This window comes from Mustelus asterias, chromosome 26, assembly GCF_964213995.1.
Source record: "Mustelus asterias chromosome 26, sMusAst1.hap1.1, whole genome shotgun sequence".
Classification (NCBI taxonomy): domain Eukaryota; kingdom Metazoa; phylum Chordata; class Chondrichthyes; order Carcharhiniformes; family Triakidae; genus Mustelus; species Mustelus asterias.
The window spans coordinates 31,487,894-31,504,335 of record NC_135826.1 but is presented as its reverse complement, the minus strand read 5'-3'; the positions used below and the strand labels follow the sequence as shown (position 1 = coordinate 31,504,335).

Genomic DNA, 16,442 nt, shown 5'->3' with positions numbered 1-16,442 from the left:
AAAACCTGTGGGTGGGGATGTGCTGCCAGCGGGACCGGAGAATCCCGCCGGCGTGAACGGCTGGAGAATTCCCCCCATGTCTTTGGACACAAATTGACTTTTTTGGGGGCGGGTTTTCTTTTATTCCCTCTGCTGTTGCCTTAAAACATTTGGCTGCAAATAGTGTTAACATTTACGGCATAGGAAGATATCATGGGTACCATTTTATTTTGCAGAAGCAACAAAGCATGTGTCTAACTCAGCTCATTTTCATTGTTCTGCAGAATGCTTAGCACATTACAATGATGTGTGAATTACAGTCAACAGATTAACACTTCGTTCAACTCATGCATTTGCAAGTATAAGCTGTAAACTTCACCAAACCTGGCTTCTGTCTCAAGCTACACTAGTCTGAAACTAATGGCCCAGATTTTGTGGTTGTAATGATAGCAAAACTGTCATTATCTTGTGAAAGTGACAACAACTTCTGGCATTAAGACATGCGCAGTTAGGCATGGAAATCCAAAAATGCTGTCAGTGATTCCCTACTGCTCCATAGGGAATGCTGTTGAAGTTCTGGCAGACAGCATTCATTGGCCAGTATGGTGGCACAGTGGTTAGCACTGCTGCCTCACAGCACCAGGGACCTGGGTTCGATCCCCGGCTTCGGTCACTGTCTGCACGTTCTCTCTGTGTTTGCGTGGGTTTCCTCTGTGTGCTCCGGTTTCCTCCCACACGCTGAAAGACCTGCTGGTTAGGTGCATTGGCTATGCTAAATTCTCCCTCAGTGTACCTTTACAGGTGCCGGAGTGTGGCGACTAGGGGATTTTCACAGTATCTTCAAGGCAGTGTTAATGCAAGCCTACCTATGACAAATAAATTAACTTTTTAAAATGACATGAACGTTTTAATATCACTATTTAGAACTCACAGAAATGTTTTTTTTGAAGAAGAGGGTTTTATAAAGAATGCAATAATGGGAAACAAGCCAAGCCAAGGGTGAATGAATGAGGTGGGATGTGAAATTTCACATTACCGTACAAACATACAAATTAGGAGCAAGAGTAGACCACTCAACCCCTTGAATCTGCTACACCATTCAATAAGATCATGGCTGATCTCATTGTAACGTTGACTGCGTTCACCTTATCCCTGATAACCTTTTCACTCTCTTGCACATCAAGAATCTCTCTAGGCCTGCCTTAAAGATATTCAAATACTCTGTCTCCATCACCTTTTGAGGAAGAGTCTCAAAGACTCACCATACTCTGATAGAGAATAAATTCTCCTCATCTCAGTCTTAAAGGAGTTTCCCCTTATTTTTAAGCAGTGACCACTAGTTCTAAATTGTCCGAACAAGAGGAAACATCCTTTCAAAGTTCACCCCGTCAGCACCCCTCAGGATCTTTTATATTTTGGACATGTTGCCTCTTACTCTTCTAAACTCCAGAGGATAAAAGTCTAGCCTGTCCAACCTTTCCTCATAAAAGCGCCCTTCCATTTCAAGTATTAATCTAGTCAACCTTCTCTGAACTGTTTCTAACACATTTACATCCTTCCTTAAATAGTGAAATGAATTCTGTATGAAGTACCCCAGATGTGGTCTCACTAATGCCCTGTATAACTGAAGCATAACCTCTTTACTTTTGTATTCAATTCACCTTGCAATAAACTATAACATTCACTTTCTTATCTTCCTATCTAAGCTTTCCTATCTTCAGTTTGAACTGGATGAGTCCTCCCGGAAAAATGTGATAATCAACACACATGAGGGACTGTATGAGCATACCCACTTGCCTTTTGGGGTCTTGTCAGCATGTGCCATTTTTCAAAGAGTTATGGAGAACATTCTCCAAGGGCTATCTAAGGTTGCAGTGTACGTAGATGCTGTCTTGGTCATGGGGGCTTCAGAACATGAACACCTGGCCAACTTAGAAGTCTTGTGGAGAGTTTTCAGGGTAGGAGTTCACTTGAAGAGAGAAAAATGCATTTTCCAAGCAGCTGAAGTAACCTACTTAGGATACCGAGTAGACGGCAAAGGGTTACATCCAGTAGAAGATAAGAAAGCATCAACCCCTAGAAATACACAGAGTTGAAATCGTTCTTGGGATTAATCAACTACTGTGGAATATTTTTCCCCAAACTTGGCTTCCATGCCAAAATACCAGAGATGGTCGTGGGAAGCTCCAAAGGCAGAGGCTTTTTCTAAGGTTAAAGTCAGCTGCTGCCAGTTAACCTACTAGCCCATTTTGTCCCAAAGAAGGAACTTGTATTGATTTGTGATGCTTCCCTATATGGGGTTGGTGTAGTTCTGTCACATCGCTGGAAAGATGGGACAGAAAAGCCCACCTTGTATGCCTCCAAGACTTTTTTGGATGTGGAGCAATGGTATTCTCAGATTGCAAAGAGTTAGTTGTTGAATTTGGTGTGAAAAAGTTCCATCAACCCCAGCCTTTCCAGTCTGCTGCACCTTACTGTTAAATCATGTCTGATTGGCACTTCAACTTAATTTCTTGTTTTTGCTCCATGTCCCTCGATAGCATATTTCAGCCTCCACAATAAGGTATAGAACAGGTGCAAAGTTCTCGGATCAAAATTGCTTGCATAAAATAAACTATCAGGAACTTTGGAGCAGAATTCATAGTCATAAATCATGTAACTGATAGCTGTGAGCCCAGGAGACATATGGCAATGGGAGGCACTTGGCAATGCGAGTGGGAGGAAGAGGCAATTGGCAGCAGCAACAGGAGACACTCTGCTATGTGGTGAAAGGTAGTCAGTGCTGAGAGTGGGCTGTAAATCTTTCAGTCAGAACAAGAAGCTGTATTATAACCTACCCAAATGAGGTAAGAGCCAGAACAGCATATGCAGGTGTTCTGAGTCATTTTAACTCCTTGTTGCTCTGCTACCGATGTGCCTTATGTTTTAAAACTGCTGATCAGTAGCAGTTTAGAAGCAGTCAATTTGGGCTTGATTTTAACTCTGTAAGGAAATTTGTTTTGAGTGAGTTAAGATCAGACCCAAGAAATCTTTAACATGTAAATCTCAATTCCAATATGATTATAAACGGGGATAAAAGGTGGCTAATGTTGAATGTACATCTAAGACTGCTTCCCATATTGATACACTTCCTATATTGGTCTACTACTGCTCCAACAAACAAAGAAGAATCAATGATAAAGGGCATGATCTTATCTGCTCACCGCGCCCTTCGATCAGCCAAAAATCCGATTTGCGCCAGGCTATTTTCCCGGCGAGTATGCCTGGATCTCCATATAATTAGCAAGTGCGGACAGCTGCTTCCCACCTTGCCTGCAAGATGTCTTGCCGGTGAGAATAACAACTGGTCTCCACCAGCGGAGACAGGCACCATGGCCACGCCAAGGGGATCGAAGGCCATTAAGTCCCTGGGTAGATGGGGGCATGGCCAGACAGTGCCCATCTGGCACTCTGGCAGTGTCCACATGGCACCCTCGTAGTGCCTGATTGGGCACTGTGTGCCAGGGCAGTGCGAAGGGGTGGGACCTGAGTGGGGGTGGGGCTATGCACAAGGGGCCAATGTTGGGGAGGGGTCTCGTGCAGGGGGTTTATATGCAGGGGTGGGGGGAGGGGGGAGGGTGGGGGAGACATGTCAGGAATATGCCAGGGGACCCATTGGGATGGCAATCATGTTGGTGATCCATGTCGGTGTGGAGGTAACAATGTCGCTGATGAAGTGGGGAGGAAGTTCGATGTCCATCGTGGGAGAAGGTCTCCCGGTTCTTCGGCAGATCTCGCCATTATGACACTTAAGACATAATCCTAAACGCTCACCATGCCAGTCGATCAGTCCCATTTTGCCGGCGAGATCGGCTTCGCACCTAAAAGAGGCATGAAACTGATTTAAATATTAATGACATGCTGACTCCTTGGAATTCTTTGGGAAAATTTCACCCAAAATGTCATCAATATGAAATGGTAACTGTTTTTATCTCCACAAATGTTGCCTGACTTGCAGACTGTTTCTAGTATTTCCTATTTTTATTACATTGAATAAGTCTTATCTAGTTTAGTTCTGGGAATTGAAATTGGACAAATAACTGATGCAAAATTACGCATATAATTGGAAATTAATGATTCCCAGTGGAGTTATGGACAATAAAGCAGTGGAAATGGATAAAGAGTGAAAGATAATAAAGGGTACCAGACTGGAAAAAGCAAAGCTTAGTGAGATTAACAGATCTGGCCTGAGTTAATGGGAAGAATAGTGCAAACAGGGCAATTCAGCAGTAATGGTCAGTCATTTGACATAAAATGAATACAATATAACTAGATGTTGTTTCATCTATTATGCTTAAATTACATCACACAGGTAAACAAATTGGTAGGTTTCAAGGGCTATACTAGTGCTAGCTTTGAACACATGACTGAACAGGGTTAAAGTGAATAAAAATAGCATGTGCCGTCATTATTCCATTGAAACTGACAGCAACATCAGCAGTCCACACATGCGCTGAATAATGTGGAAATCCAGAAGTTGCTGTTGATGATTCTGTGCTCTTCCAGTGTTATTGAAGCTCCCCTAGAGTAACCCTAAATAATTGGTGAATTCATGAAATCATCATGTTAATGCTGTTAGTCTTACTGTGAAAACCATTGGAAAAAGTTATACCATGTTGGATTAGGCGCAACTGGGATTTCCATTAGTATACAAAATTCATGATTACTGCTAAGTGTGATGTTTATTTATTAGTGTCACAAGTAGGCTTACATTAACACTGCAATGAAGTTACTATAAACAATCCCCTAGTCGCCACACTCCGGTACCTGTTTGGGTACACTGAGGGTAAATTTAGTCTGGCAATGCATATCTTTTGAACTGTGGGAGGAAACCGGAGCACCCGGAGGAAACTCACGCAGACACGGGGTAAACGTGCAGACTCCACACAGGCAGTTCCCAAGCCGGGAATCGAACCTGGGTCCTTGGCACGGAGGCAACAATGCTAACCACTGTGTCACCGCACCACCCCTAAACAGCCTCACTGGCCCTGAAAGCTAATGTCAAATTTCTCCACTATAATTCCACATTTTTCAAATTTGAAACTAATGTTTATTGATAATTTAGCTTTTATCTAAATCAAACCAAAATTATTTATTTCACTATCTGAAAAAGTGAAAGATAAAATGCCATTACTTTCCTGCTTTGCTGTCTGTGAGAATGTATCAGTGTCCTTGGTACTTGTTGATATCACTGCTTCTGGAAGTCTAGGAAACTGCCATCAAGAAAGAACAATTCCGCACCAGAGAGATCGCTAGATTTTTGTGGATAGTTTCCTTTGAAGTTTGTAGTAAGTAGTGTTGCTTTGTTGCTTACCACAAAGTCCTAGCCTAAAGTCTTGTCCTGCCCTTTTATTGTGACTTGTTTTCCTAACCCTTCATTCAGCTGTACCTAAGAAAAATGGCCTAGCTGGTGTATTTAGTGCCTTCCATGATGGTTCTCCGAAGATCATAAGCATACTGTGTTGGCAGATCATGTGTGAAACAGCATCTCAGCTGAAGTACAGTATATTTGAATATTAATATACTGTTCTCCTCTATCTTAAAACGTTGTTATTAAGTTCAAGAATTTGGTGTCTTCTAATGGATTATTGCTAAGCATAGCTGGAGTTTCTTGTGATCGCTTCATCGGTTTTAATTAAGGAGGTATTTCATTATATGGAGGCTCTTTAATATTTTCAAATCCTATGACTTCAGACAAATCTTTTTTGAATTTCAAGACAGCACTACTTATCTGCAATTTGCTCATTTTTTGGTATTTCTTAAAAGGGAAATGACATCTCAATTTGGAATTTTCCCTAGACAGTCTTGGGTTTTATTTTATTTTCCATTAATGCTCTCGGACATGCTGGGTGGGATTTTCCGGTCCCGCCCGCTGAGGAACTAGAAATTCCCCTCCCACAAAGCCAGCACACTTTTTGCTGGTCCATCAAACTTTCTGTCCTGCTAGTGACGATTCTCACAGTGAACGGGATGGGCAAATTTAGGCTGATGTGTTTTTTTTTACATCTGCTCAATCAGAGTTGGGCAGCTTCTATGTGATACTAGAATGTTGTGCCACAGACTGGCATGCATATAGGACTGGATCAAGATTTTTAAAAATGGTCTTCACATTCCTAAATGTGTTAATGTGGGGAAGTTCAGAGGAGAAACTGAGCATTTCACGACTGAGGGAAGGAAAGGAAGAAAGTAGTGTGTTATCACTGAGCTGCTCATACACAACTTTTGGAGCTGCATATAAAGATGTGTGGTTTTGTAATGGCCTAACGATGTTAGGGGTTGTGAGTTTTAAAGAAAAAGAATTGGTTTTCACACACCGATTAAAAATAACAACAGATTTATTGTAGGAGATGTTGCCTGTACAGAGTAGAAATTGAAACTAAAACAGGAGCCTGTAAAACACCCCAAAGACATCACCATCAAATCATGTGACTGGTTCTTAAAGCTATCATGCAACCGCTTTATTTATATATAACATTCCTCCCCCTTTACTTCTGTGATATGACAACAAATTACTCTGATGTTATACATAGGATCAGTAATACTCTCGACACAGTACAATGTACCATTATTCAATATACATGGTCAATAAGCAAGTTGATCAGGAGGAGGTCTGTTCCTCTTTGATTGTATGCAATGTTCTGGAATTTGGCTGTCCTTGGCCCTCGAAGTACGATTTGGAACTTAGATGCTTGTTCACTTGGAACTACTTCTGCATCATTCTCAAGTGGCATTGTAGCAAAGACATAATCATCAGGCAACCCCAATTCAACTAAGTCTTTGGTAGCAATATTCACAACACTAGGAACTAAAGATGTTGGTACATCTGGAGATGATTCTGAGAAATCATTTTGAGATGACAGCAATTGGTTAGCATGGCATTACCAACCAGTTCACCTCCAGCTTGAACCATCTAAGAAATTGGACCTGTTTTTCAGATGTGGTAGATCTCATGATAACAACTTCTGGCCACTGTGAGTGTGCGTCATTATGACTAAGAACATGTAACTATCAAATGGGCCAGCAAAATCTATATGCAATCATTGCCATGGCATTTTAGGTCATTCCCAAGGGTGAAAGAAAGACGGCAATAGTGTATTTCTTATTCATGCTCATGTTTGACACTGTCCCACTTCTCTTTAATTTGAGCATTCTGAGCTGGCCACCAAAAATTACGTCTTAGTAATTCCTTCATCCAGACTATACCAGGATGTTCTTCATGTAGTTATTCAAGAACTCTTCCACGCAGACTAGGAGGAATGATCACTCGGATTCCCCACAATAGACACCCATCTCAGATTGTCAACTCAAGCTTTCTTGATACATATGATTTCAAATCAGGATGCGTGCAATGCGTTCCAGCTATCATTCCTTTCATTCCATATCCATCACCATCTTTGCAATTAGCCAGCAGCTAATGACAGTATGCCTTTATACGGCCCAAAAAAAGCAGTTAAGGGTCGGTGATCAGTCAATAATGCGAAATCACTACCATATAAATAATAGTGAAACTTTGTATGCCAAAATTATACTCAATGCTTCTTTTTCTAGCTGAGCATAGTTAGATTCAGCATAAATCGGAGTGCGTAAAGTAAAAAGTATAGGTCATTCTTCTCCTGAAGGCGTATGTGAAACAACGCCCCTACTCCATATAGTGAAACATCGCAAACAAGCAGTAATGGTAGCTTTGGATTAAAATGAACCAATATTTCAGACTTCTGCAAAGCAGCTTAGACATTCTTGTATGCTTTTTCACATTCTGACGTCCAGCCCAATTATTGTTTCATACATTGTAAATAATGCAGTGGCTTCAATAATGTAGCTAAGTTAGGGAAAAAAAATGCCATAATAATTTACTAATCCCAGAAATGACCTCACTTATGTCACATTTTTTGGATATGGTGTTTCTAAAATAGCTTCTATCTTATCAAATGCTTTATGTAGGCCTTTACTATCAATAACATGACCCAAATACTGAACTGAAGTCTGGAAAAAGTTGCACTTTTCTTTCTTGAAACACAGACTTGAAAACATTCCAATGCTGTTTCCAAATTATTTAAATGCTCCTGTTCAGTGAACCCTGTAATTAGAATATCTTGCAGTAGCATTGTACACCAGAGAGACCACTTCAAATCTGATCTATCAATCTTTGGAATAGGGCTGGTGCAGATGTTATTTGAAAAGGCAATCTTTTATAATGAAAAAGACCTTTATGAGTAACAACAATTAGTAATGGTTGTGATTCAGCAGCTACATTCATCTGTAAATATGCTCCTGAAAGATCAATCTTGCTGAATTTCTGCCCACTTGATAACCCAGCAAAAAAATCTTCAATTTGATGGAAATGGCTATTGATAAGCACACAACACTGGATGTATGGTTGTTTTAAAATCACCACAAATATGAACTGAACCATATGGTTTCATAACAGATACGATGGGGGTAGCCCAATCACTCATTGTAACCGGCTTTAACACACCAGTGTTAACAAGTCGCATTAATTCTTCTTTGACCTTGGGATGAATTGCATATGGCACTGCTCTTGCTTTGAGACTTTTTAGTTGACCATTAGGCTTCATCTTGAGATTCACTTGAACTCCCTTCATTGAGCCAAGTGTCTCTTCGAATACACTCTGGATATATTAATAGGTGCCGTAGGTCTGTTTTGGCATCTGCCAGTCTGTTGACAGCACTCCAATTAAGCTTTATCTTCTCCAACCATGACCTTTCAAATAGAACTGGCAAATCATCACGGGCCACATAGAGAGGCAACTCCGCTGTTTGTCCACTCAACTCTATGTTAACCATGATGTAACCTTTTAATGGCATAATCTCTTCCGTGTATGTCCTTAAAATTGCATCAGCTGGTTTTAACGGAAGATGCTTAAGCTTTTATTAGTATGTAGTCTCAGGAGTTAAAGATACCGTAGCACCAGTGTCAACCTCCATCCTAACAGGTTGTCCACTTAAGTTCGAATCATCCAGAATCAATGTGATTCACCCTGTCTTCAGTTGGAGCTCTTCATCATATTTCTGGACATTCTTCTTCACAGTTGTAATTCCTTCCTTCCATGTTATAAATTATTTTTGTAGAATGCAACTTGTTCTTCTTCTTGAAGGTACCCAGATTCTTCATCTGAATATTCTTCTCCGGGGAAGCTTTGTAGTCCAACAAGCTTTTGCTATGTAACCCATTTTGCCTCAATTCCTGCATTGACTATCCTTGTTCCATCACTCACTCGCTGAATGGCCTATTTTGGCACATCTGTGACATGCTTGTTGCTGTTTTGACTTCTTATGACCAGTTCCTAACTTGTGGATCCTCATTCCTGCACCAAGTTGTGAAGCCTTTTCTGCATCCAATTCCATAACGCTTCAATTTCTGCTGCTGTCTTTAAGGTCAAACATTTTCAGCAAACAATCTTCTTTGGATAGCCACAAACTAGATGATCTCGAAGAGTATCTTCCAATGACCTCACCAAACTCTCAATATTGTGCCAGCATTTTTAAGGTTGCCACAAACTGAGCAATGCTTTTGTCTTTCACTTGATTCCTTCGGTGGAACCTGAAGTATTCTGCGATGATCAGTGGCTTTGGAGAGTAATTTTCTTCAAGGATCTTTGTCAAGTCATTACAAATTTTGGTTCCTGGCTTTACTGGATGAACCAAGCTTCTGAGCAATTTGAAGTTTTCACTTCTTATCGTACTGAGAAAAGCTGGTACAAGCAATTTGTTTATAATTTTAATTGCTTAATCGCAAAGTACTGAAAATGCTCTGCATAGGAACTCCATGATTCATTTTCTTAATTGAAAGGATCCATGGTGCCTAATTGACTCACCATTTCTCTTGCAGGCACTAGCAACTCGAGACTGCTCAGTATATTTTTTTTTTACTGTCTTCCCAGTACTCCCCTTTTTACCTAGGAAACTGTTGACTTGATTATTCGTCATATATTCCCTTGCCTTTTTTATCCTGCCCAAGTGCATCACCTCTCACTGACCCAAATTGAATTCCTTTTGCTCCTGTTTAGCCCATCTGACCTGTCCTATCTATATCCTCCTGTAATCTAAGACTATTCTCCTCACACTTTACCACACTAACAATTTTCGTATCATCTGCAAACTTACTGATCAACCCTCCTCAACTCAAGGCAAAATCATTTATATAAACTACAACAGCATGGGCCCCAACACTGCGCCCTGCAGAACCCCACTGGACATTGTTGTACAGTCAGAAAAACACCCTTCGACCATCACCCTCTGCTTCCAGCCTCTCCACCAATTCTGGACCCAATTTTCAAACTTTCCTTGGATCCTCCGGGCTCTCACCTTCACTATCAGTCTCCCATTGTGGGACCTTATCAAAAGTCTTGCTGAAATCCAAGTAGGCGACATCAAATGCATTGCCCTCATCTGCACACCTCTTTGAAAAATTCAATCAAGACTTGACCTCTACTTACCAAAACCATGCTGACTGTACTTGATTAATCCTTGCCTGTCCAAATGCAGATTAATTCTATTTCTCAGAATTCCAATAGCTTTCCCATTACTGAGGTCAGGCTGACTGGCCTGTATTATGCTGGTTTATCCCTTCCTCCCTTCTTGAGTAATGGTACCACATTCGCTGTCCACCAATCCTCTGGCACCTCTCCTGTGTGTGGAGATGCCGGCGTTGGACTGGGGTAAACAGAGTAAGAAGTCTAACAACACCAGGTTAAAGTCCAACAGGTTTATCTACCAAATAAACCTGTTGGACTTTAACCTGGTGTTGTTAGACTTCTTACTGTGTTACCTCTCCTGTGGCCAGAGAGGAATTAAAAATTACTGCTAGTGCCCCTGCTATTTCCTCCCTTGCGTCACTCAACTGCCTGGGATACATTTCATCTGGCCCTGGAGATTTATCTACTTTTAAGCCTGCCAGATCACTCAGAACCTCCTCTCTGTATGTTAATTTCTTTAATTGTATTATAGTCCTTCAAATATTCAAAGTGCAAGGACCCATGAAGTTTTTTTTTCTACTTAGGATCTTTTCTCCATGTTTCTGCATCCTCTCCAGAATTGTACCCTTTAGTTCATATTGCCTCTCCTGTTACTTCCGACCAAAATTTTAACTTAATTTCTCTGCATTAAATTTAATCTACTATGCATTTGTCCATTGCACCAACTTGTCGGTGTTTTCTTGAAGTTTATCACTATCCTCCTTACAATTCACAATACTTGTGTCACCTTCAAATTTGAACTTGTATCTTACCCTGCCAAGTATAGGTCATTAATACATAACAGGAAAAGCTGTGGTAATAATACTGACCCTGGGGAACTGTTCTGTATATCAGTATACATTCCTCCTGTCTGAAAAGCAACAGTTCACTACTATTCTCTTATTTCCTGTCACTCAGCCAGCTTTGTATCAATCATAGCATATTATGTTAATTTTGTCCTGAATCACCTACTGTCAATAATGGGAAAACTTTTAAATAGACTGGACTATAATTACTGGTTTTATGTTTCATATTTTTGGACAAGGATGTGACATTTACAATTCTCCTAGTCCTCTGGCACCTGTACCATTTCTAATAAGGATTGGAGGATTATGGCCAATATTATGGCTAAATATTTACAACCCTTTTTGTATAATATTGAGATTTCTTAAACTGCATTATCTTTAATAGATATTGTGAACTATTCACTTTCCAGCGCAAATCATTTATTGTTGGTTTTCACCTGTTCCACTGATATTTCTAGTTCTGTTTCTGTTGCTAAATAATTTGATTCGTTTTGATGACACCAGTTGCAATTTCAATCATTGGAGACATGGTTTAGGAATCGAATAGGATCTACTTAGGTTAAAAACTTTCAGAAAGTTGAATTAATTTATGGAAAGCTTAATTGGCTCTTATCAATATTTTCTAGTCTTAAAAAAAATCAATCTTCACAAATCATGGTGCAGCTTTGTAGAACAGACCGATGTTTAGAGAAATTGCCTTTAGAGGATCAAAAAAAAATGCCTGACTGAACACCTGAATTGAAGCAAACAGAAACTGACATGGACTGTGGTACTTTTCCTTCAGTTTGTTGAAGTACATCCATTTTCTGTCCAGTGAAGCCTCCAATAATTCAGATTCAATTTCCAATCACAATTTCAAATGGGTGGTTACATTTGTCCATTTTATTTGGAAGGCTAAGTCCTGCAGATAAATACATCATATTGATATTCATTGATGGGAGTGCTTTGCCCTTTACAAATTAATCTTGCGCTCGTGAGCAAATTCTTATTCTAATTCACAGAATTAAGCAACAATTCTATCTTAATGGTTGATAGTGCAGAGAAGAAATCAAGCTCACATTAAAAAGCTCTTACTATGGACCCCAAAATGATAATTACATGTGAAAGTAAAGTAACAATACTTATTAGTTGTAGATCATGTATTGGTTGCAGATTCAGGGAATTAATGCCAAAGAACAAAGAAAATTACAGCACAGGAACAGGCCCTTCGGCCCTCCAAACCTGCACCGACCATGCTGCCCAACTTGACTAAAACCTCCTACCCTTCCGGGGACCATATCCCAAAGAACAAAGTATCTCTGTCTTTTTAAAAAGCTGTTTGCTCTTAATGCTATTGAAATATAATACCGGTATTATTATTATACTTTTTATTTCTCTCATTTCTTGTCCTTTTTATGTCTTTGAGGTACTACTTTTCTGCACACCGTGATTAATGCTCAGAGAATGATTCATCTCCTGTAACCTCTGTCAGTACTGTTTTACTTGGTCATATTTATTGAAATATGTTGTTGATCTCTCTTTTTACAGAAAAATACAATACATATGTGACTCTGAAGGTTCAGAATGTGAAAAGTACTACCATTGCAGTGCGGGGGAGCCAACCATGCTGGGAGCAGGATTTTATGTTGTAAGTTTGAAATATAAAAATGGGATAATAGAACATATTGATAATCCCCATAAGCATGGCAATGAGGTATGAGCTCCAATGTACATTACCATGTAAATTGTAATAAGCATACAAAAGACAATCTGGTTAAGGCAAGCATGCAATATAACTTTGCGTCCTCTCTGATTAAAACTAACATTGCCATTGTTGAATGGAGATGCAGGGAAGATGTTTTGTTAGCTATGTGTAGTATCATTGTAAAGGTAATGTGTTTGTAATTTTGAGGGGAATTGTAAATATTTTCAAAAAATTAAGCTAGATAATCTATATTCCAACTAAATGATTAGTAACTATATGCTAAATAATGCTGTAAATTGACTTTTCATCAAAGGAGGGTGATCTTGTGATAAAAGCTAGACTATAAGCCTTCACACTGTCGACAGATTCAAGAAAATTACCATCTACCTGGGCTGGCTGTCTTTGTAATTTTTCAGCGCCTACACAGTGACATTGAAATTAAAAATAATTTTAAAGCCTACTTCTGTACTCACATCAATCTTAGATGAGATTTTATGCATCAAAGCTCACGAGCCACTACTGATGAACACCCTCATTGACACTCTCTGTGACTGAACATTACACGGAAGATTAATTATTCAAAGTGTTGTGCTTGACATGCAAGAGTATATGATGGTTTGTTTATCAATGAATATAAATCCTATACTAATATATAATCTGCATATTCAGATGATTATACCAAACTTAAGGGTATATTAATATGTGAATGGCATAAGAAGCTCTATTTTCTGCTAAATGGGGCATTTAATTTGTTGTTTTAACTGAACTGCCAGTTTGGATGATAAAGTGTCAAGTCATTAGTTCTCTTACCTATTCCCTCCACCTCTTGCTTCCATTGGAATCTTATTATTTTAGTGACTTAAAAATTAACTAACTGAGGTGTCCATATTCTTTCCAATTTAGCTTTCCTTCCTAGCATCCCATTGTGATTAATAGACTAAGATGCAACTTAACAGCTCCATAAGACATAGGAGCAGAATTAGGCCACTCGGCCCATCAAGTCTGCTCCGCCATTCAATCATGGCTGATTTTTTTTTCTCATCCCTATTCTCCTGCCTTTTCCTCATAACCCCTGATCCCCTTATTAACCAAGAACCTATCTATCTCTGTCTTAAAGACACTCAATGACCCAGCCTCCACAGTCCTCTGTGGCAAAGAGATTCACCACTCTCTGACTGAAGAAACTCCATTAAAATAGTGAACAGAGGAAACACTTTAAACATTTGTCCACTCATAATAGTAACAGCCATATTGTCCGATGGAACTACAAAAGCTTGAAAGAAGATAATTTGCTGCATTGTGTATATAATAGTGCTTCCTAAAACTAATCTCACTACCTTATCCTTTCTACATGGTCATGTATCTTTATTAGTTTCAAACATTTATCCAATTTTTCCCTAAAATTGTAAAGTCAATGCCTTAATCACCCCAGTACCAAAACTACCAAAACAGTTCATGCTGTAGCATTTTGCAATGTTAAGAAATTTAACCCTTTTATGGCTCACTTAGAGATGGTTTTATAATGACGATCCTTGAATATTGACTTCCAACCACCAGAAATAGTCTATTTTATTCACAATATCAAAACCCAGCATAACCTGAAAAGCTTCTACGCAATTTCTTCTTGGCTTTCTCTATTTCAGTGGAAATACAGTGGAACCCCGATTTAACGCACCCCGATTTAGCGCGAATTCAGATATAACGTGATGCTTGCATTTTACATAGATGATAAAGCTATTGTATTTAAAAATCCTGCTGAGTTTATTTTCAGCTACTGTAGCCTGTTTTATTTTTTTGTGATGAATGCTTGCAGTAGGAATGATTTTTTTGCTGGGATGCTGAGAATACATGATGGGTGTATTAACCAAATACTGCAGTAGTAAGCATGGCTATTCATACTAATAGTGAATTCCTTGAAAGTCATTGATAAAGTTTCACATAGTAGAGATAATCTGTCCTTGTGGACTGATAGAAAATTAATCGGGTTCAAAATATTTTAGATAAACGATGAATTATCAACTAAATTGTATAATTATCATTTAAAACAGATGAGTGGAGAACTTCATGTCATTAACTGATACATAAGCAAAAGGGTCAGCAACCCCACAGAGTAATGAAGGTTATAATACAAATCTCAACAAGGATGTCTGGCAAAGGATAGACTCTGACTTGGATGAAACCCAAGGATAAATAATCAGAAAATAGCTTGAAATGTATACCAGCATGACATCACTTCACAGAAGGAAGGATCACCTTCACTTTATCCTCCATTGTATGGATCAGAATCCATGTATGACTTCCCCTCCTTTTTTATTTTGAATCTACTCAGATATTCACCATCATACTTCTGTTTCAACTTGTTGAACTACATTGTCAAAAGGAATAGAGCAAAACTTTTGATTGTGGAGGAAATTATCTCTAAGGGCAATGATAAGTATCTCTTCTGTCCCTGAATGATTTTTGCACTGATTCATACATGATTGATAAAAATTAAATGGTTCTTATGAAGAAACATTCTCTTTTGATTGTTGGAAAGTGTCCTTTTTTTGTGCATTTTTAATCTAATGTAAGGCTCTAGTTCACTGTTTTCTTTTCCATAAAGCTTGGTTTAGATTTTTGATTTATACTGGGTTCATGGTTGCCTCATGTTTACTCATTGGGCCCGATTTTACCAAAATTTTGCGCCCGTTTTCGGGCGCGAAATCATGATAAAGTTGGGCATCGGGCCTAAAACGTGATCCAGACCCGGCCCAAGGCCAATTGCGCCTTTACCGGGCGCCGATCCTGTGCGTGCCCGAATCGGCCAGCGGGCATGCATTTAAATCGGCATAATGAAGCCGGCGCCCAACTTACCCAAGGATTCCCACTTTGCGAGGCTCCAATCCGATCAGCGCCCGCGCATTTACCGTGTTGCTGAATTCAAGTCCGATAGGGCTTCAACTCAGCAACTGAACCGCCGAATCGCCCCCGACCACCCTTCACGGACCGCCCCCGCGAACCACCCCGGCAGCCCCCTGTCCCCCCCCCTCCCGATCGGACTACCCTGGGATGCAGACCGGACTACCCTGGGACGCAGGCCCAGTCGGCAGCCCCCCCCCCCCTCCCCCCGGGATCGGGCCCCCGACCTACCTTGATCGCTGGTGTCCGTCGAAAGCATCTTGCGATCCTGGATCCTGGCCTTGCTCCGGGGGTCCTGATGTAGGATGACGTCTCTTCACTGGGGGGGGGGGGGAAGTGATGTCTCTGCCCCTGGGGGGGGCGGAGAAGTCACATCCCCCCCACCCCCCTTGGGGAAGAGACGTCTCATCCCCCCCTGCCCCCCCCAGGGAAGAGACATCACATCCCCCCCCCCCCCCACCTTCCCCCACAGGGAAGACATGTCCCATCCCCCCGTCCCCCCCCCCCCGTCCCCCGTCCCCCCCCCCCCCCCCGTCCCCCAGGGAAGAGATATCAGATCCC

At 40.4% G+C, this 16,442-nt stretch overlaps 1 protein-coding gene across 1 annotated transcript in view; it reads left to right on the top strand.

The window, feature by feature from the left end:
- Positions 1 to 12,374: 12,374 nt before the first annotated feature.
- LOC144479695 (protein unc-13 homolog A-like) overlaps positions 12,375 to 16,442 on the top strand; it is a 243,852-nt gene continuing 239,784 nt past the window's right edge. Inside the window, exons 1-2 of the mRNA XM_078198723.1 lie at positions 12,375 to 12,405; positions 12,827 to 12,926. Of these exons, the coding sequence (XP_078054849.1) occupies positions 12,375 to 12,405; positions 12,827 to 12,926 (131 nt within the window). The remainder of the gene's footprint in view (positions 12,406 to 12,826; positions 12,927 to 16,442) is intronic.